A 19,708-nucleotide genomic window follows, 5' to 3' on the forward strand; every position below is an offset into this window, starting at 1 on the left:
GGCGATGGCACCCCACTCCAGTACTCTTGCCTGGAAAATCCCATGGACGGAGGAGCCTGGTGGGCTGCAGTCCATAGGGTCACGAAGAGTCGGACACAACTAAGCGACTTCACTTTCACTTTTCATTTTCATGCATTGGAGAAGGAAATGGCAACCCACTTCAGTGTTCTTGCCTGGAGAATCCCAGGGACGGGGGAGCCTGGAGGGCTGCCATCTATGGGGTCGCACAGAGTCGGACACAACTGAAGCGACTTAGCAGCAGCAGCAGCAGCAAAGAATGAAAGGGAACCCTTGGACACTGTTGGTGGGAATGTAAACTGGTGAAGCCACTATGGAAAACAGTATGGAGGTTCTCAAAAAAATAAAAATAGAACTACTATGTGATGCAGCAATATCACTCTTAGGTATATATCTGAAAAAAATGAAAAAAACAGTTCCAAAGATATACGTACCCCAGTGTTCACAAAAGCATTATTTACAATAGGCAAGACACAGAGACAGCCTAGTCTATCAACTGATAAATGGATAAAGAAGATACTTTATTTATAAGTATACATAGAAGTATATATACATTATACACACAATGGAATACTTTTGTTGTTGTTTAGTTGCTTAGTTGTGTCTGACTCTTGTGTGACCCCATGGACTGTCACCCATCAAACTTCTCTCTCCATGGGATTTTTCCAGGCAAGAATACTGGAGCGAGTTGCCATTTCCTTCTCTAGGGGATTTTCCCTGACCCAGGGATTGAACTTGTGTCTCCTGGATCATAGGCAAATTCTTCACCACTGAGCCACCACTCAGCCATAAAAAGAATGAAAACTTACCATTTGCCACAACATAGAAGGACCTAGAGAGTATTATGCTTATAAAGTTAGACAGAAAGCAAACACTAAATGTTTTCACTTGCGCAATCTAAAAAATTAAGCGAATGAATGTAAGAAAACAGAAACAGACCCACAGACACAGAGAACAAAACTGTTAATAGTTGGGGGGGGTTGGATAGTGGAGAAGGAAGGAGGGAAGGACAAAATAGGAGTAGAGAATTAAGAGGCACAAACTGCTGTGGATAAAATAAGCTGCAGGACCTACTGTACAGCACAGGGAATATAGCCGATATTTTATGATAATTTTAAATGGTATATAATCTATTAAAATATTAAATCACTCTGTTGTACACCTGAAAATAATACAATGTTGTGATTCAACTGTATTTCAATTAATATTCACAACTTCACAGAAAAAATAAAGAAATTGATGTTAAAAACGCACCAAGATTTAGCCATCCTGCATTCTCTTTGGAGCTTGTCAACGAGGATATTTTCCACCCTAGTCATCAGATTGGGACACTAGTTTATTGCTTTTATTTATCGCTTTTCCCTTTTTTTCCTATGGGCATTTCCTTACAGGCATGGATGATTCCCGCCCACTCTTCCAGGGTCTCTGGGAGCCATCTGCCTGCGCGCTGAGGCCAGCAGCCGCCCCAGTGCTGGACGCACGAGTTGTTTCCCAAGTTCTGGACTGTCCTGGTCGCGAACCGCCTTGGAAGCGGGGACCCGGCCCGCCCCCTGCCTCCCTCGGGGGGAGGGGGCGGAGGAGGAGGCCCGGGAGGCGGCCGCGGGGAAGGGGTGGGTCGTCCCCGCGCTGGGCGTGGGCTGGGCGAGGTTCCCCGGCCCACCGGGACCCGCCAACAATGGCCGGTTGTGGAAGGAGGCGGCAGGAATGCAGCCGGGGGAGTCGGGCGGCGGGGCGGCGGCGGCCGGGGGGCGGGGCCGGGGCGCAGCGGCAGCCTCTTACCTGTCCAGGTAGCTCGCATTTCTCGGAGAGCGGCGGCGCCCCCAGCACCTGTCGCCCGGTGCGCGGGCCGGGAGGACGGCGCGCGGCATGGCCTGGTAGAGGCCCCCGGGGAGACGGTGTGGAGTCCAGTCCGGAGCAGGGCAGGCGAGGGAGGGACGGTCCTCCCCCAGCGCCCGCGCGGCCGGCGGCAGCATGAAAAAGAACCCGGGCACTTTCAGCAAACTCTTCGGCAAGAAACATGCCAACCCGCCCGCCACCTCCCTCTACGCCACGAACCCCCCCTGGATCTTCACCCAGGAGGCCCCGGAGGAGGGGACCCGGGGCTTCGGTGAGTGCGCCCGGGAGCGGGAGCGCGCGGGGGCCTGCGCGTGGTCCCCCACCCCAAGGGCGGCGCTCTGCCCGGGCTCAGGGTGATCCGCGGCCGCGAGGGCGGGAGACGCGCCAGCGCGGAGGGGAAGCAACGCGTTTGAACCTGTGCGCTGGCCGGGCAGGAGCCTTCGGCAAAGGGAGGTCTCTCGGAAAAGGAAGGAGGGGCCCCTCCCCACCGCAAGGTCAGAGATCTTTGATGGGGAGGCCGCATCTGATCCTTGTCCCTCTCCCGAGGTGTTTGTTTTCCCTCCTCCGAGGAAGTTATGTTTGCTTTATTGTTGCCAGAAAGGCTTCCCGGGGTTTGCGAAACCCTCCCTCACCCTTCCCCCAGCAGTTCTGTTGAGTCTGAAGCCTTGCCTGGATCTGAGGACTTGGGGATGGTCCCTTCAACCCCTACTCTTTCCGGTTCCTCCGTTCCCCCTCTCCCAGTTCCCAGCCGGCCTCGCCTGGCCTGGCGTTGCAGGCAGTGAAGGAGCTGCTATCTAGGTGCCCACACACCGGCCTCTACCCTAAGGAGGCCCAGAGCCACTGCTGCCAGCAGGATAGCAGGCTGTGCCAGTCACCCAGTCTCTTTCTGGGATCACAGGCCCTTGTCAGGTCAACGACGGGTGCCTATGAATGAAGCCTCCCTTGACTGCCAGCCGCCCTTGGCCCCTGAATCAGGTTGATGTGTCTGCAGGTATTTGAAAACATCATACCTGCCTGCCCTGCCTTTGGGCTCTGCCTGTGGGTCATCTGATCACTGCATCTTTCTGCAATTTGTACCTTCTATAACATAGAGAATCTAGTCGGGTGAGGCCAGGAATTCACTTCTTGTGTCTGATCTGAGGTTCTGGGCCCAAGGAGGGTCACCCATCACTGCTTTAGCTCACCTGCCTTCATTTTCACCCCATTACCTTCACTGACCTTTATGGCCACAGTGTGGGGACCCCCAGAGGATGTCACAGCCTCAGCCCCTGCTCTTGGATTCAGTTTAGCCCCCAGCTTTATCAGGAGCAGGACACAAGACACCTGGACAGAAGAGGGCAAATGAGACATCGCCTCTCTCTGACCCAAGGATCTCCGGCTGGCTGGTGAACAGACATGACCAAATGCCGTTTAGCCCTTTCTGAGCCTATGCTATAAAAGAGTAAGTGCAAAAGCAACAGAGAGGTGACCTCTGATTGGAACTAGCATGTGAGCTGAGAGAGAAGGGCACCCAGCATTTCCAGAGCAAACAGCAGGAGCAAAGGTAGGAGGGCCAGGGCAGTTTGGAGGCAGGGCTTAGGAACTTAGCAAACACATGTGTCTTGCCAAGTACAACTCTGTAAGGTCTAAACACCTCTCCTCACCTGAATCCCAAACATTTATTGACCCCTTCTTAGGTGCAAGGTACCATTTGAAAGTCCTCCTGTTGTTGACTTGTTTAATCCTCATCTAGCCTGTGATGTAGGGACTGTTATTCCTGTTTGACAGGTGGGGAAAAGGAGGCGCAGAGAGGTTAAGTAACATGCCCAAGAGCACACCATTTTAAATGATCGAGCCAGGATTTTCTCTTTTTTTCTGTTTTTTAATATTTATTTATGGCTGTGCTAGGTATTCATTGCTGCACAGGCTTGGGGCAAGTGGGGACTACTCTCTAGTTGGCGGTTGAGGGCTTCTTACTGTGGTGGCTTCTCTTGTTGCTGAGCATGGCTCTAAGGCGTGTGGGGTTTGCTAGTTTCAGCTCCCAGGCTCTAGAGCACAGGCTCAGTAGTTTTGGTGCACGGGTTTAGTTGTTCTGTGCATGTAAGATCTTCCCAGATCAGGGATTGGATCACCACTGAGCCAGGGAAGCCAGAGCCAGGATTTTCTTAAGTGTACAGTTCACGGATTTTTTCTTTTTTTTTTCGTAGACTTATCAAGCTGTGTAATTGTCAGCACAATTCAGTTTTAAAACATTTTCATTGCCCCCAAATTTCCCTCATGGGGCAGAGCCAATATTTGAACCCAGGTTATGGGGCTCCAGAGACCACACTCCAGCTTGCAGAGGTGACTTTGTGGAAGGTATGAATGAATGAAAGTCACTCAGTCGTGTCGGACTCACTGGGACCCCGTGGACTGTAGCCCACCAGATTTCTCCTGGAACTCTCCAGGCAAGACTACTGGAGTGGGTAGCCATTTCCTTCTCCATGGGGCCTTCCTGACCCAGGGGTCGAACCCCGGGTCTCCTGCATTGCAGGTGGATTTTTTACCATCTGAGCCACCAGGGAAGCCTCGAAAGTGGAAGGTAATCAAGGGGGAATTTGGATGGAGAGGCATCTACCTGAGAACACCTCCCCCCACACTCCTTCCCCAAGGGGAATGCCTTCCTTGCACACCTCTACATTTTTGCTTTACATACTTCTCTACATTTTTGCCATAGGTAAATTCCCCAACATTTTTCCTACACCGAACAGACTTCTGGTGGGGTCAGTAAAGAGATGTGGGCATGGTGCCCAGTCACCTCTGGCCAGCTGCTGCCTCCACCAGCAGGGCTTGGAGCCCAGGGAGCCTCCCGTTCCGTAGGGCACAACTGGGTCTCCAGCTGACTCAGGCTGCCTGTGCCATGTGGAGAGGTGGGAAGCAACGCGCAGCCGGCAGAATGGCTCTCCAGTGTTTCCAGGGTATTTCCCGGGCCCCAGTGGGTGTAGCAGAAGTCTTCCTGCTAAGCAGGACATGTGTTGGAGTTGGGGACAGGAAGGACTAGTGTTGAGGATTCTCAGATGTGATGAAGACCCCAGACCTATTTTGGAGTCCGCCTCTGTCAATAATTGGGGGCCTAGCCACTCTCTGGGCCTCAGTATTTTTTGTTTCTGTTAAGTGGGTCCAGCAGTCTGGTATCCAGGCTCCTTACAGAATGAGTGCTTAAATTTTGTATATGGCAGTGCTTTAAAGAGCATCGAAAGGAAAGACACTAAAACAAGGATTGGCAAATTAAGGCCCATGGCCTGTTTTTGTAAATAAAGTTTTATTAGAACATGACCAGTCACGCCCATCATTTGCATGTCTTCTGTGGTTACCTTCATGCTACTAAGGGCAGAATTGAGTGACTGCAGCAGAGACAGTGTGGCTCACAAAGCCAGAGATATTTACTAGCTGGCCCTTTACAGAACAAATCTGTTAACTCCTGCCTGGTTTATTATTATCAGGGCATGTCTAGCTCTGAGCGCTTCCTGCTTCAGTTCTTCCTCCTAACATTGCTGTAGACCAGAGGAAACTGATCTGTGAAGCGGTCTCAAAGGGGTTGGGATTAGAGTTTCATAGGGTCCCTGAGTCTGTGACGTTCCCTGAGATGCTGGCAGTATCCATACGCTTGGAGAACAGCCGGTAGGATTCAGGGGGAAGAATATCAATGGGGAGTATGTAAGGGAATTAAGCAGTACGCACTTGCTGTTTGGCTACAGTCATGTAAAAATCTGTTTGCACAAGGGTAGGCTGGGTGCAGCAGGTAAAATGCAAACAGTCATGTGAGTGTGGTGATGGGTAAATTTTTCCTTACAGGATTTCCCTGGTATTTATCCAGTAACTATTAAAGCGCTTCACTTAATGCAATTTCATTCCTAATGAAGCCTAGGCCTCCCCGCTGGGCCCATCCAAGGGTCTTAAAAGGCCACACAATTGTTTTTTAAAGTACGTGAGAAAACAGAGATGTGGATCTTTCTAAATCTCATGATAAAGGACTTGCTGCAGCCGGAGACCAGACTGCCAGTGGCTCTGGACTCCTCCCTTGGCTCTCAGATTAGTTGAGCCAAGCTTCCTTATCTATTGTCACTCCACCCCACCCCACCAATAGGACACCCTGCTTGCTGGGGGCCCTTCCTCCGAAATGTAAGTCACCTTCCTCACAATCACCTAGTATGCTTATTTAAGATGCAGATTCCTGGGGGCCCCACCTGAGGTATAGGAAGTCAGAATCTCTGGGCTAAGACCCAGGTCCTGGACTTTTCACCAACTCCCAGGTGATTTTTTAAAAACTAATTAATTTATTTGGCTGTGTGAGATCTTTAGTTGTGGCATATGAACTCTTCCTTGCAGCATGTGGGATCTAGCTCCCTGACTGAAGGGACTGAAGCCAGGCCCCCCGCATTGGGAGCACAGAGTCTTAGCCACTGGACTGCCAGGGAAGTCCCCTGGGTGATTCTTTTGTATGGGAAAATTTGAGAATCTTCTCCAGGTAGAGCTGCCGTGCTCTCCCCCACTGAGGACTTCCTGCAATTCTACATAAATACATAGGGCCTATCCCAGTTCCTTATCCACGAGAACCCCTGGGCGTTCTCCCTAAGGTGGCTGCAGGTTCTACTAGTCCTGCTCCTGGGGACCGCGTGTCTCAGGCCAGGCTAACGGGTAAGAAAGCCATGAACTCCAGGCACTGAGCACATATTTCTGGCCCAGGACAGGCTGGCACCAGCCTCCCGAAAGGAAAGCTGACCTGTGCGTGACAGGGGTGTGAAGGAGATTTCTGTTTACTCGTGTCCCCTGGAGGTGTGCTGTGGTTTGCTGGCAGCTCAGTACACACACACACACACACACACACACACACACACACCCCTGGAGGTGTGCTGTGGTTTGCTGGCAGCTCAGTACACACACACACACACACACACACACACACACCCCGTCTCCTCTTGTTCCTGTAGTTCAGCTTAGAAAGCCAGGCCCTTCCTTGACCACTGCAGGCTACAGGGTGCCCCTTCTCTCCCAGCCAATAAATTAATGATAATAATACCATCCTCATCATTATTATTTTTCCCCCTCATGCTCAGTCATGTCCGGCTCTTTTTCGACCTCATGGATTGTAGCCCACCAGGCTCTTCTGTCCATGGGATTCTCCAGGCAAGAATACTGGTTGCCATTTTTTCTCCAGGGGAGCTTCCTGACCCACGAATTGAACCCATGTCTCTTGAGTCTCCGGCATTAGCAAGAGCTTATCTACTGAAAGAAGCACCATGCTAAAAACTGTTTTCTCAATTGAGGAAACACTCAGAGGCTCAGTCAGTCTGACTCCAGGCAGCTCAAAAATTAGTGCATCCAGCCACCCGGGACCTTGTTAAGATCAGATTCTGATGCACTTCAGACACTTTTTCAGGTGAAGTTCACCAGGGCTGTAGGCCATACTTTGGGGAGCATGTCCTAGCCTGGAAGCGGGCGGGGTTGTTGGGGGGTGCCTGTTTGCTACGCTCCTCCTCCCCCAGTCCCCAACCCTGAGGCTCCGTCCCCCAGTGGTCCCCCCTCCCCTATTCTGTGGCTCTCCCAGCCCAGCCCAGCTCCACCTCCGGCGTCCCCTCTGCCCTTGGACAAAGGCTTCTCCCTGGCACCCTGGGTCAGACGGGCTGAGACTTGCTGGGACAGACCAGCCTTTTCAGGTTCCTGTCATGTGGCCCTGTTAATTAGCAAGGAAGGGCCTCATCAGCCGTTTGTGGGTTACATTCACATGGGGCCCCCTAGCTTCGTCCCTGAAAGGCTGGGGCTCCAGCCAAGTGACAAGGATCAGATGCCCTACCTCGGTGGGGTGGAGGTTGGGGCCTGTTTTGGGGTTCTGGGTTACTCTGGTCAAGGTAACAAACTCTTCCAACTAGAAACCCCACCCTTTTTAAGCACCTGGAATTTTTTATTAAAAAACATAATATTTGTGTATTTATTCTTGGCTGTGCTGGGTCTTCATTGCTGACTTTTCTCTAGTTGCAGTGCACGGGTTTCTCATTGCGCTGGCTTCTCTTGTTCTGGAGCACAGACTCTAGGCCACGCAGGCTTCAGTAGCTGTAGTATGAGGGCTCAGTAGTTGTGGCTGCCCAGCTCTAGAGCACAGGCTTAGTTGCTCCACGGCATGTGGGATCTTCCTGGATCAGGGATCGAACCCCTGTCCCCTGCATCTGCAGGCAGAGAAGCCCAAGCACCTGGGATCTGATGAGACCCGTGGCCAGTGCTCGTGGGGTCATGTGGGGGCTCCTGGCAGTTTGTGACCCCGCACTGTCACCCCAGCCTTCCTCTCAGCTCTGCTAGCTTTTTTCTTTTCCTTGATTTTGGGAGGCTTCTCCCTAAAGGATCCCCATTTGGCGGTGGGGAAACCCAGCCTGAGCAAGTGCTCAGAGTCCTCAAGTGCTACATGGAGGAGCTGGGGCATGACCTCAGATCTGATTCCCGGATGCATTTGTCTCCTCCAGGCCTCACCAACTCTTCAAGCTCACTGGAGACTGAGCAAAGGGATGTTGAATCCCTGCGTTAATTCCCTGCTGTGCTGGCTGTAGCCAGAGGGAATTGGATTCTAGAGTCGGGTTGCCTGGACTTGAATCCTGGCCTCTTTTCCTCACTAGCTGTGGGACCGTGGGCCGGGGACTTAACCTCTCTGAGCCTCAGTTTCCTCATCTGGCAAATGAGGATAGTAAAAGTGCCTCCCACACAGGTGTATGAAGAGGGATGTAAAGAGAGCTTAGAATGGTCCTAGCTCATAATACTGCGTATCAGGTATCACACAGTTACATTAAAAAAAATTATGATTTTATTTGGCTGTGCCAGGACTTAGTTGCAGCACACTCTTAGTTGTGGCATATGGGATCTAGTTTCCAAACCAGGGATCGAACGCGGGCCCCCTGCATTGGGTGCCTGGAGTGTTGGCCACTGGGCCACCAGGCAAGTCCCAGACAGTTACATTTTTATCATTCATTTCCTCTCTAGTTTGGACCTATCTAGGATTTGAGAAAGGAGCTAAACAACTGTTCTGGACTTCAGCCTCCAAGGAGACCCATGGGCAGCTTTGGGGCTGGGGCAGTAAGAGCATTTTGTCAGGCTTTCAACCCTGAGCTCTGTGAGGAAAGAAGGCCCAGTGAGAGGTTCCTCCTTGGGGAGAAGCAGAAAGGAAGGGCTGGGAGTGAGGCAGCCATGGATACCCAGTCTTCAGCTCCCCCAGAGCTGGCGGTTCCCCCTCCACATAACACACACACAAGCACACGCACACCCTGCTCCAAACCGAGAAAACTAGGTCAGCCTATTTGGGGAGAGGCAGTAAGACACATGGCATGTGTAGGGCACCCCCTTATTTGTGCCTGGAGCCCAACACTTCAAGGGGCACTCCATTTGGGCCCTGGCACCACTGCTGCTCTGAGACTTTAGGCCAGCCCCCCCACCCCCCACCAGCCATTCTGGGCCTCAGTCTCCCCATCAGCACAGAGGGCAGCCCCAAGTGTCCAGACTCTAGAGTTCTCCCTGACAAAGGAGCAAAGGGCTACCCACCTCCTGGTGGCTCTGCCCCATTGGGTAGAGTCATCCAGCCTCCTCTCTGTCACCAGCTTTATCTCCTGACTTCATCTCCCTCAAGAGGCCCTCCTTTATCTCCTCTATTGAGGAGGGGGCTTCCCAGAAAGTTATTCTAGTGTCCCTGACATTCATCCCAGCAGAGTTCATTTACTTCTGCAGGAAAATCCCCAAAGTTTGATTCTGTTGTCTTTCTCTTTATTTTGGACCTTGACCTTGAGGCTCAGAAAGCCCCAGCCCTGACCTTGAACTCTCGGGCATCCCAGCTTATGGCAGCAGTCACAGTTACCCCACTTGCTGGTATGACTTGACCAGCTGGGAACTGTGCCCGGGTATGAGGGGCCCAGGAAACTGTGTCAGGTTCTAGACACACCTCTTTTTCTTTTCTTTTTTCCCCCTTGAAATAACATACATTTAATATCTCATAGTTCTGTAGATCAGAAGTCTGATCTCACTGGGCTAAAATTAAAATGTCAGCAACATTTTGTTCTTTTCTGGAGGTTCTAGGAGAGAATGTTTTCTCTCCTTTTCCACCTTCTGCCTGCACTCCCTGGCTCACGGCCCCTTCCATCTTCAGAGCTGGCAACGGCCAGCTGAGTCTTTCACACATCACACCACTTTGCCTCTGCTTCCCTCATCATATTTCCTTCCCTGAATCCCAGCCACACCTCTTAGAACTGGGAAAGCAACTTGTATTTCCAAGAGGTGCTCCCGTGGAAGGGAGCCACCTGGGCCTTCCACGCCTGTCTCTACCAGAGCTGCTCCCTTTCCACAGGTATTCTAGAGAACAATCATATTCTTAGAAAGGGTTCCCCAGTTCAAAATAACCACAAACCAACCAAGACAACAGTGCCTCAGAAGATGGGCTGAGTCATGGAATCTGTGGGCTTCCCAGGTGGCTCAGAGGTAAAGAATCCTGCTGCCAATGCTGGAGACGCAAGAGATGCAGGTTCGATTCCTGGGTTGCGAAGATCCCCTGGAGGAGGAAATGGCAACCCACTTCAGCATTCTTGGACAGAGGAGTCCATGATATTGAAAACAGTCAGACGCAACTGAGTGGCTAAGCCTGCATGAAAGGTGCTTAGAAGCGTGCCTGACCCATTACAAATGTCCAATAAATTCCACCTGGCATTATATTATTACTGCTATTATAGTGATCAGCTTGCCAGGCTGCTTGCTTCTAAAACTCCTGTGCTTAGTCAGCTCAGTCATGTCTGACTCTTTGCAACCCCCTGTAGCCCGCCAAGCTCCTCTGTCCATGGGGATTCTCCAGGCAAGAATACTAGAGTGGGTTGACATGCCCTCCTCCAGGGGATCTTCCCAACCCAGGATTGAACCCAGGTCTCCCTCATTGCAGGCGGATTCTTCACTGTTTGGGTCACCAAGGAAGCCCCAAAATACTGGAGTGGCTAGCCTATCCCTTCTCCAGGGGATCTTCCCGACCCAGGAATTGAACCAGGGTCTTCTGCATCACAGGTGGATTCTTTGCCAGCTGAGCTACCAGGGAACCCCTAAAACTCCTTGGTCCACAATAATAGTAACTATTAATATTGTGGTAACTCAGCTGCTGAGAGGATGCTCCCTTGACCCCAACACCAATACAGATTTAAATGAAATAGTGAGAGAGAGGGGAGCATGCCTGGGTTAGTCCCCACCCTACCCCCTGTCCTAATAAGGGGCCAGGCAGCGATGGACCTGGCTGCCAGGTCAGATCGAGGTCCTTGGTTTCAAAACAGCCCTGTCTAGAGAATGTCCCAGGAAACCCTGGTGTCAACAAGCTGGTGAGACATTAGAGCCAGTGAGAACTGGGTGGGCTTTAGCGTTAGCGGTTGGAGATGTGGTTATCTCTACTTTTCTTGTTTCTGATTGGGCCAAATCTACACTCTTACCACCTCCTTCTCCCTCCCCACCCACTCCATGGCATCTTGGTCTCCAGGCCCAGGCGTGGAGCCTGGCAACCACACTGGGAAATCGGGTTTGCCCAGAGTGTATGGGACCGGGCAGTGCTGGGAACTGGAATTTCCAGGGACGAGGGGAAAGCTTGCTGTGTTGGTCCCTCAGAAAGGTGGAGAATCTGGAATGTGCCAGCCAACTCTCTGGCTGGTAGGGCAACACCAGAGGTTTCTGGGTCCCATTTCTAGGGTGCCCCCTGGAGCCTCCATGTCATATTCAAGGCCCTCTATGTCAGATCTGTAAACTATTGCAATTTCTTCCTAAAGTCACGTACAAGAGGAAAAGTAATCACCGTTCATCCAATGTTTCGGTTAGTAGGATACTAGTTCGTTGGAATTTTGACTTTTCTCCTCTGTCCTCTCTGGCTCAAGAGGAAGTCCCCCACGTCCCGTGAATGGAGAAAGTCCTCCTTGCTCTTGGCCCACGTAGTAGGAGGTCCACAGTGACTCCTGCCTCTCGGAGGTGACAGTGTGAGTCTGGGGCAGGATGGGAAAGTCCCATCAATGTGTGCTAAGAGTCATGAGGGCGATTGGTTGAGAAAATGTGACTAGCGTCTCACTCCCTCCCACTCCTGTAGAAACAACCCAGAACACAGGGCCAGCAACTAGAGGAAGAGAAATGTTCTGTATCATCTTTCTACAGGGGACAGAACCACATTTGCTGGGCCCATCATTGCTCCCATTGTACAGATGGGAAAAGTGAGATCCAGACTGGTTATATGACATGGCAAGTCCATGGCAGAGCTGGGATCTGTATTAAATCAGGTGGACCCTACTGTCCTATTCTTTCTGCTCTGCCCTCAAGGGCACCTCAAACGGAGCCATGACCCCCAATCACTGATGGTTTGGGGGCTAAAGAAATCTTGGGTTAAGGACTTCCCTGGTGGTCCAGTGGCTAAGACTCTGCACTCCCAATGCAGGGGGCCTCAGTTCAGTTCCTGGTCAGGGAACTAGATCCCACATGCTGCAACTAAAGATCCCACGTGCTGCAACTAAGACCCGGCACAGCCAAATAAATAATAAACAAACAAATAAAAGAGATCTCAGGTTAGCAGAGTCCAGAAGGTGGGTGCTGAGCCACTGGGTGGCCTCATCTGCTCTTCTAGTTTCAGATTAGAAATTCAAACACTCGAGAGAAAACAACTTGTTTTCTTCCCTCTTCTCAGAGATAAGCGTTAGCTGAGGCCTTGGCCAAGCTCTCAGCGCCCCCAAAGGAGGGTCTTGTGAGAGTGAAGGCTCAGATCCTGCAGTGGGTGGATCAGGAGACAGATGGCAGCTGGGGGCCGAAAGCCCCAGGAGACCCCGAGAAACCACCCCTGGAGTCCCTCGCAGTGCTGTTTCCGGTGGCCCCATCAGCGCACGTCTACCTGTAGGATCTTGTCACGAAGAGGCGCCTGGCAGAGCCAAGCAGGGGCCACCAAGGGGCTTGGTTTTCCTTACTGGGAACTGCAGAGCAGACTAAACTCAGTCGTCCCCCATGCTCTTGATCCCCAGTCATGGTCTCCCCGTCTTGTCTCCTCTAGATGGGATCTATTATGGAGACAACCGGTTTGACACTGTGAGTGAGTCGGGAACCGCCACGCTAAAAGCTCGGCCCAGAGTCCGGCCCCTGCTCACCTTTCTTCCGCTGGTGAGTATGTTCTGCCCTGACGTCAGAGGGTCTGCTCTGGGCGGGCCACCTGGGCTGCCACAGAGAAGGTGGCCCCACCTGCCCTGGTCCGAGTGGTCATCAGCCTCACCCTCTGTCCATCCTCTTCCTTCCTGATGCCAACTGAGGGCGGCAACTGGGAGGAGGCATGGCTCACGACAGGAAGGCTGAGATTAGGGGTGTCAGCTCCTTTGAGTCGAAACCTAAGGAGGGGTTATGGGGAACATGGGTGCAGAAGCAATGCAGCGGTGGGTACCTCCAGCTCAATGGGATTCCTATTCCACACTCACCAGAGGCTGCCTGCTTCATCCCAGGCCTTGCATAGAATGCTGGGATTCAGAAATGATTGACCCAGGATTGCTCAAGGAACCTGCTGCCCGGTATAGGGGATGAATCAGTAAAGAGACTGTTAATACGTAGACCAGAGCAGGAGCAGCCTACCTAGCCACAGGGGCTGGTCAAGGAAGGCTTCCTGGAAGAGGTGACACCTGATTGTCTCAAAGGTCAAATAGCAGTGACCCTTGGGAGAAGAGCATGTGGACTGCTTTATTTGTGGGTCTGAAACTGCCAGAAACCAAACACTCCCTTCTGGAGCCTGTGGTTGGGCTTTTGTTCTCGGACAAGGGAAAGAGACTCAAAACAACCTCTCCGTGACTGGTTCTATCTACTGTGACGAGAGCTCTGGCTTTTCCAAGACAGCCTAGGCCTGTGCCGTCCAATAGAAATACAATGCAAGCCTTAGGTATAACTATCATTTCTAGTAGCAACATGAATAAGAAATAGATAAAATTAGTCCAGAGATGATCATTTCAACATTTAACCAACGTAGAAGGTACAGCTGAGATGTTTTACACTCTTTCTTTCACACTAAGTCGTTAAAGTCTAGTGTGTCGCACTTCGAGCACACATCCTGCTTCTGAGCAGTGGCATTCAAGGGCTCAAGAGCCACTTGTGGTCAGTGGCTACCATATGCACCAGCCCAGATTTAGACCTAAACAGTCAGCCTCATAAATTCTAGGTTCATTACCATCTGTGAGACCTGGGTCCCGGTTGGGACAATACTGTCACTGAGGCCACAGCATCTCACACCTCCATGAGGCTCTGTTCTGCTTCAACTCACAAGGCACCAAATCGTGATCTGAGTTTTCAGGGGCCCGTTAGACCTCACAGCACCCGACACCTTGGTCCCCGCACTCACAAATTCTGCCCAGCACTGCCTGGCACAACCACCTCCCTCACACCATCGTCAATTTTTTTCTGGTTGTTCAACCTCGCCACAGACCTGAGATTCTAGATGGGAGAGACTGAGTCTTACATTCTCCTTGCTGTGTCCCCAAGGCCTGTATGTGGAGGCCTGAGCATACAGATCGTTGGGCATACGGCTTTAATTTATTTTCTGCTTACAAAAGCAATTCATGGACATCACAGACAAATACAGAAAGTACACCACCACCAGAGAAAAGGTATAAAGCAAATGAGTCCACTCCTCACTGTTTCCAGAGATGCATAAAACTGTTTCCAGGGTTACCGCACCCATATATGCAGATGAAACAGTTTTTTGATTGTCACTAGAAGTGAATTTGATTCTCTCCCTTCATCTACTGCATACTCAGAATTACAGTGGTGGGCACCCAGGACTGGCACACCGTGCCCATTGTGGTTGATAAAATATTGAAATAAATGGCTGTTGCCCCTTGAATGGCTGTTGCTCTCTTAGCTCCTCTTTCAGGTCTGAACCAGCAAGTAAAGTGTTAATGAGGCATCACTGAGTTTGTTCTGATTGGTCAGCATCCTGCATCCCTGCCTCTACCCACCCACTCACTTTGGACCATTTGATTAACACCACAGGTCCATCCTTTCTGCCCTCCCCCTTCTGGTTTGAGTCCTCTGGTTTGGATCTGATCTGGGCCAACCAGGGCCTGACTGGGAGCGCTGCACAGGGTTAGGGGCTGCTGGCTGGTACTGGCTTGGGAACAGTCCGTCAGGGCAAGCCTCAGACCCAGTCCCAGGAGATGGGGGCTTCTCCCCAGCAAACTCACACCCCCTCATTGGTGAGGTTGAGGGAATGAACACGCCATGAATCCACAACTGAAAGGGACCTCGTGGGGTCCACACCAGCCTCCCTAGACACTGGCAGGAACTGAACCTGGAAAGGGAAGGTCATTCCGTACCTTCAGTGCCAACTGTGCAGCTGGCACGGTGCTAGCCAACAGCAGGGCCATGAGATCGTGACTTACTTGTGGGGGGCCCTTCCTGTGTGTCAGGCACCATCCCAAGTGTTAGCATGTGTTAACTGAACTGATAGAGAAACTGAAGCTCAGGATGAGGAAGTAACTTGCTCAAGGACAGGCAGCTCATAAGTGGCAGAGCTGGGGTTTGTAGCCAGGCTCCAGGGTCCAAGTTTATTGGGCCATTCTACCTGCCCTTCCACCCATGACCTTTTCCTTCTTCCCTCCCAACATCAGCCTGCAGAACCACCTGCCTCTCCCATGTCTGCCTCTCTGAACTCCTGCCTGGCCTTTTGGGGATCACACACCCCTCTGAGACCATGCTGAGGCTGTGGGCCACATCTACGTGATCTTGCTTACAATTCCAGCCAGGGCTCTCAGGCCCCAGAAGCCCACCTCTGATGCACCTCGAGATTAGGAGCCCTGAGCCTGACCGCTTGTGTCCCGGGGACGTGTTTTGCTCCTGACTCAGGTCCTAAGATACAAAGCAGCCCCAGCATCTGGGTTACGGGGAACCCAACTCCTCTGCCTTAGGCTCTGGACTGGGGCCTCTGCTTTCCTCTCGCCGGGGCAGAAGGCCCGGAGAATGAGAGGCAGGAGGACAGAACTGCAGGTTTACACGCAGGTGTGCACGTGCACACCCTGCCCCCGGCACCCCCCCGAGCCAGGTTGAGTGGGGAGCTGGGCTCTGACACCGCCTCACAGCTGGGCCTCGCCCCTCCCTGTCTTGCCTTCCCACACTCAAGGGGCACCTCCCAAGCCTGACCCTGGGGCAGGGGAGGGGCCAGGCTTCAGTGCCCATGACAGGCCCACGCTCTTCCTTGAGTGCCATCCAGGCCGGGCCGTCTTCTGAGCACACAGTCGCTCTCACGACCCCTCACGAGCCCCCGTGGGACGGTGTGAGAGGGGAGGGCAAGATGAGGAGGGGATGGGCACAGCTGGGGCTTCTGCTTCCTTCCTAGACCTTCCTTGCTTATTAAGGTGAAAGTGCAAAGGATGGGGAAATATTTTGGCCTACTCCATACTTTCCCAGGCAGCTGGCCACCAAAGGCCAGTTCCGGGAAGGACCCTGGGATCACTCGGTGACGGGGACGGGCTCTGGATTGATCCTCGGGGGACCAGTCCCAGCTCTGCCTCTGGGCCACAGCCCTTCCTCTCCAGGGGCCTCTGGCTCCTCACCCATCAGTGGGGTTACGTGGGATGGTCTGCTAGGGTCCCCTCAGCTGTGACTTTCTGTGTCCAAATAACTCACTAACAGAGGGGCAGGAGGTGGGGTCAGCTCTCTGGAGGCCCCCAGAGATGCCAGACCCTCTGAAAAGGAAGCCCTTTAGCCACCAGGGCTTCCCCCACCCCACCCTGCCCCAACTTCCTGCTCTGAGAGCTCCAAGGAGCTGGATTAGCATGGCAAACTTCAAAACTGAAGGTGGGGGTGGGCGCAGACCTTGGTGAGCATCGGAATAAGAAAACTGAAGCCCAGGGAGGGGGGATGCATGCAACTCCCTCAGCTCCATGGAGGCAGAGACAGACCCCAAGTCCAGGTCTTCTCCTCCCAATTCCCATCTACACCACCATGGATGGGCCTGGGCTGAGTCTGGGAAGGGTCCTTTCTCCCCACTTCCTTCTCCCTTCAAGGGGACGCTTGGCCCAGAACTCAAGCCAGAGCCTGCCCCTAGCTTCTCAGAGCTGAGACGGTAGGATGGCTGGTGGTGGGAAGGGCAAACTTGTCTCTGGGGCTGCCTCTGGCCCTACCCCAGTCTGAACCCAACCATCTCCAGGGCAGTGCATGTGAGGAATTAAAAAAGAAACGCCAATGAGGCAAATATGGGGAAACTGGCCAGACAGGTCCCCCGGGGTGCCTTGGGCGGTGAGAGCTCCCTGGGTCACCCCACCCTCTGAGTCAGGCAGGGCTGGCAGGGCCTGGGGAGATGTCAGGCTGGGCTCCGGGCAGGAAGCCTGACTGTTTTGGGGCCCACCCTCTACTCCTCAGCAGAGATGCAGCCCAAGTCAGCCAGATTTCTCCTTTCCACTCTTCCTCTCCATCCGCCGGCTCTGGGAGCTGTCTCGGAAGCCAAGGCCCAGGCTCCCTTTGGGGTTGGTGCTCATTTGGGTGAGCTGGGAAGGGCAGTCAGTCATGATTGGCTTTTGAGTGATTCTCTTGGCTGACATTAGCTGGCACGGCTCTTGGGTAGGGAGCTCCGGGTGTTCCTGTGGGAGTGGGTGTTGGGAGCCTGCAGCCAGTGAACAGATGGAATACCCCTCTGTTCCCCGCAGAAGCCACCCACCTGGCTCTTCTTCCACAGGGAGGGCCTCAGCCTGAACCCCCAAAGCCCAACACACACCCTCATCCTAACCACATATGGCCGCCCCTTGGCCACCCGATGGGGCTTCCCAGGTAGTGCTAGTGGTAAAGAACTCGCTTGCCAACGCAGGAGACTTAAGAGACACGGGTTCTATATCCCTGGGTCGGGAAGATCCCCTGCAGGAAGAAATAGCCACCCACTCTAGTATTCTCGCCTGGAAAATCCTATGGACAAAAGAGCCTGGCAGGCTAGTCCACAGGGTTGTAGAGTCGGACACAACTGAAGTGACTTAGCACACACACTTGGCCACCCTGTGGGTTCAGGGATGTGTGCCCCCCACTCAGGCTGCCTTCAGAAGGACTGATTGGGAAAGAAGCTCTAGAAAGTGAAAGTGTTATTTGCTTTAGTTGTGTCCAACTCCTTCTGACCCCGTGGACTGCAGCCGGCCAGGCTCCTGTCCATGGGGATTCTCTAGGCAAGAATACTGCAGTAAGTTGCCATTTTCTTCTGCAGGGGATCTTCCCAACCCAGGGATTGAAACTGGATCTCCTGCATTGCAGTTCTTTACCACTGAGTCACCAAAAGAGGCCTAAGGGCCGTTTGAATGGAGGATTCTAGGGACCTTGGTGTCTGGAGCAAGGTCAGGAAGGGGGCAGGGTGGGCTCTTAGGGCTTGTCTCCTTGACCCCATGGACTCCTTGCCCTGCAGGGCAACAGAGCACAGCCCTCTACAGATGAGAGTCCAGGGCCGGGCCCTAGAGCTCAAGTCTAAGAGAGATCCTGGGGTGGCGTGGGTCCAGAGTAAGACAGCATTATTGGTGGAATTCTCTGTTCCCCAGGAAGGAGGCATGAGCTTCAGCAGAGAGCAGGGGCTGGGGCAAGGAAGTCCTGGAGCTCTTTTTATGTTAAAAAAAATTTTTTTTCCTAAGGTTATTATTTTTTTTAACATGGACCATTTTTTTTTAAAAAGTCTTTATTGAATTTGTTACAGTATTGTTTCTGTTCTATTTTGGGGTTATGACAAGGCATGTGGGGTCTTAGCTCCCTGACTGAGGATCAAACCCACACCCCCTGCACTGGAAGGCGAACTCTTGACCACTGGACCCCAGGAAAGTCCTGGAGCTCTTGATTTTAAATGCTCACTGGTTCCCAACTTCAGAGAAGCTGCTGTGTGGGTGAAACATTGCCGACCCTCACACTGCCCCCAAAAGCCGGGAAATAACTAGCAGGGCTTCACCCAGCTGGGGACGTTGGGTGCTGGGAGGGGTTTCCTTGTGGCCCTCACTCCAGGGGCCCATCCCTCTGTTCCCCAGCCTACAGCAGCGTTCCCAACCATTCCCGGCTCTGACTGTGACTCAGGGTCACCTCCCTCACCGCCTGAGCTCTGCACCCCACCCTGAGGTGCCCCACCAGGCTCCTGGAGGAATCTGAGGAAGTTTGCATTCCACAGCCTGTCACTAAGGCTCTGAGCTGGCTCATACTCAAGGTCAACTGTGTGTAGCCCATTGGCCCAACCCTTGTGACCCACCCTCGGGGTTGGCCTGCGTTCTGAGGAACCCCAGGTATGAGGATGTGTGTCCTGGCTCAGGGAGGGCAAGGGGACTGGGCTGGGCCCATTGGTGGGGTGAGGCTGTCCCCCAGATCCTTGGTGGTGCAGCAGGGGGCTAGTGGTGGGCTCTGACTCCCTATGACTTTAAGGGGGAGACAACCTCAGTCCTCAAATAGTGAATGCTTTCCTCCCCTCTTCTTTTCTGCTTTCTTTCCTCCTTCTCTTTAACTCTGAAATATTTGTGGTCGAAAGGGCAGTAGGGGATTCCCGGTGACCTGGCCCTGACTTCGGGGAAGTACCCATCTATCTCTTCAGGCCCAACCAGACAGACACATCCCAGGAGCCCCTCCCGGAGCAGAGTATCCATGGATTTGGGCCACTGCTCACCCACTGAGCCTTGTTAGGACCTGAGGTGTGGGGACTCAGAGAGATGCCCCTTCCTTGAGTGCTTCTCTGCAGGATCTCTTTAGGTGTGGGGAGGCCTCCAATGTCACAGCAAACCCACGGAGGCAGGATCAACCCCATCTTACAGATGAGAAGAAAACTGAACCTCAAAAGGCAAGAAGGGGGCACACTTCCTGACCACTGAGTGTGTGATTCTATCTTTGAGATGATGGA

At 52.8% G+C, this 19,708-nt stretch overlaps 2 protein-coding genes across 2 annotated transcripts in view; one reads left to right on the top strand and one right to left on the bottom strand.

The window, feature by feature from the left end:
* LOC128055909 (transcription initiation factor TFIID subunit 8) overlaps positions 1 to 19,708 on the bottom strand; it is a 90,674-nt gene that overhangs the window by 16,900 nt on the left and 54,066 nt on the right. The window lies entirely within an intron of this gene.
* C11H6orf132 (chromosome 11 C6orf132 homolog) overlaps positions 1,990 to 19,708 on the top strand; it is a 32,892-nt gene continuing 15,173 nt past the window's right edge. The window contains exons 1-2 of the mRNA XM_052648488.1: positions 1,990 to 2,125; positions 12,890 to 12,996. Coding sequence (XP_052504448.1) covers positions 1,990 to 2,125; positions 12,890 to 12,996 — 243 coding nt within the window. The remainder of the gene's footprint in view (positions 2,126 to 12,889; positions 12,997 to 19,708) is intronic.

This window comes from Budorcas taxicolor, chromosome 11, assembly GCF_023091745.1.
Source record: "Budorcas taxicolor isolate Tak-1 chromosome 11, Takin1.1, whole genome shotgun sequence".
Classification (NCBI taxonomy): domain Eukaryota; kingdom Metazoa; phylum Chordata; class Mammalia; order Artiodactyla; family Bovidae; genus Budorcas; species Budorcas taxicolor.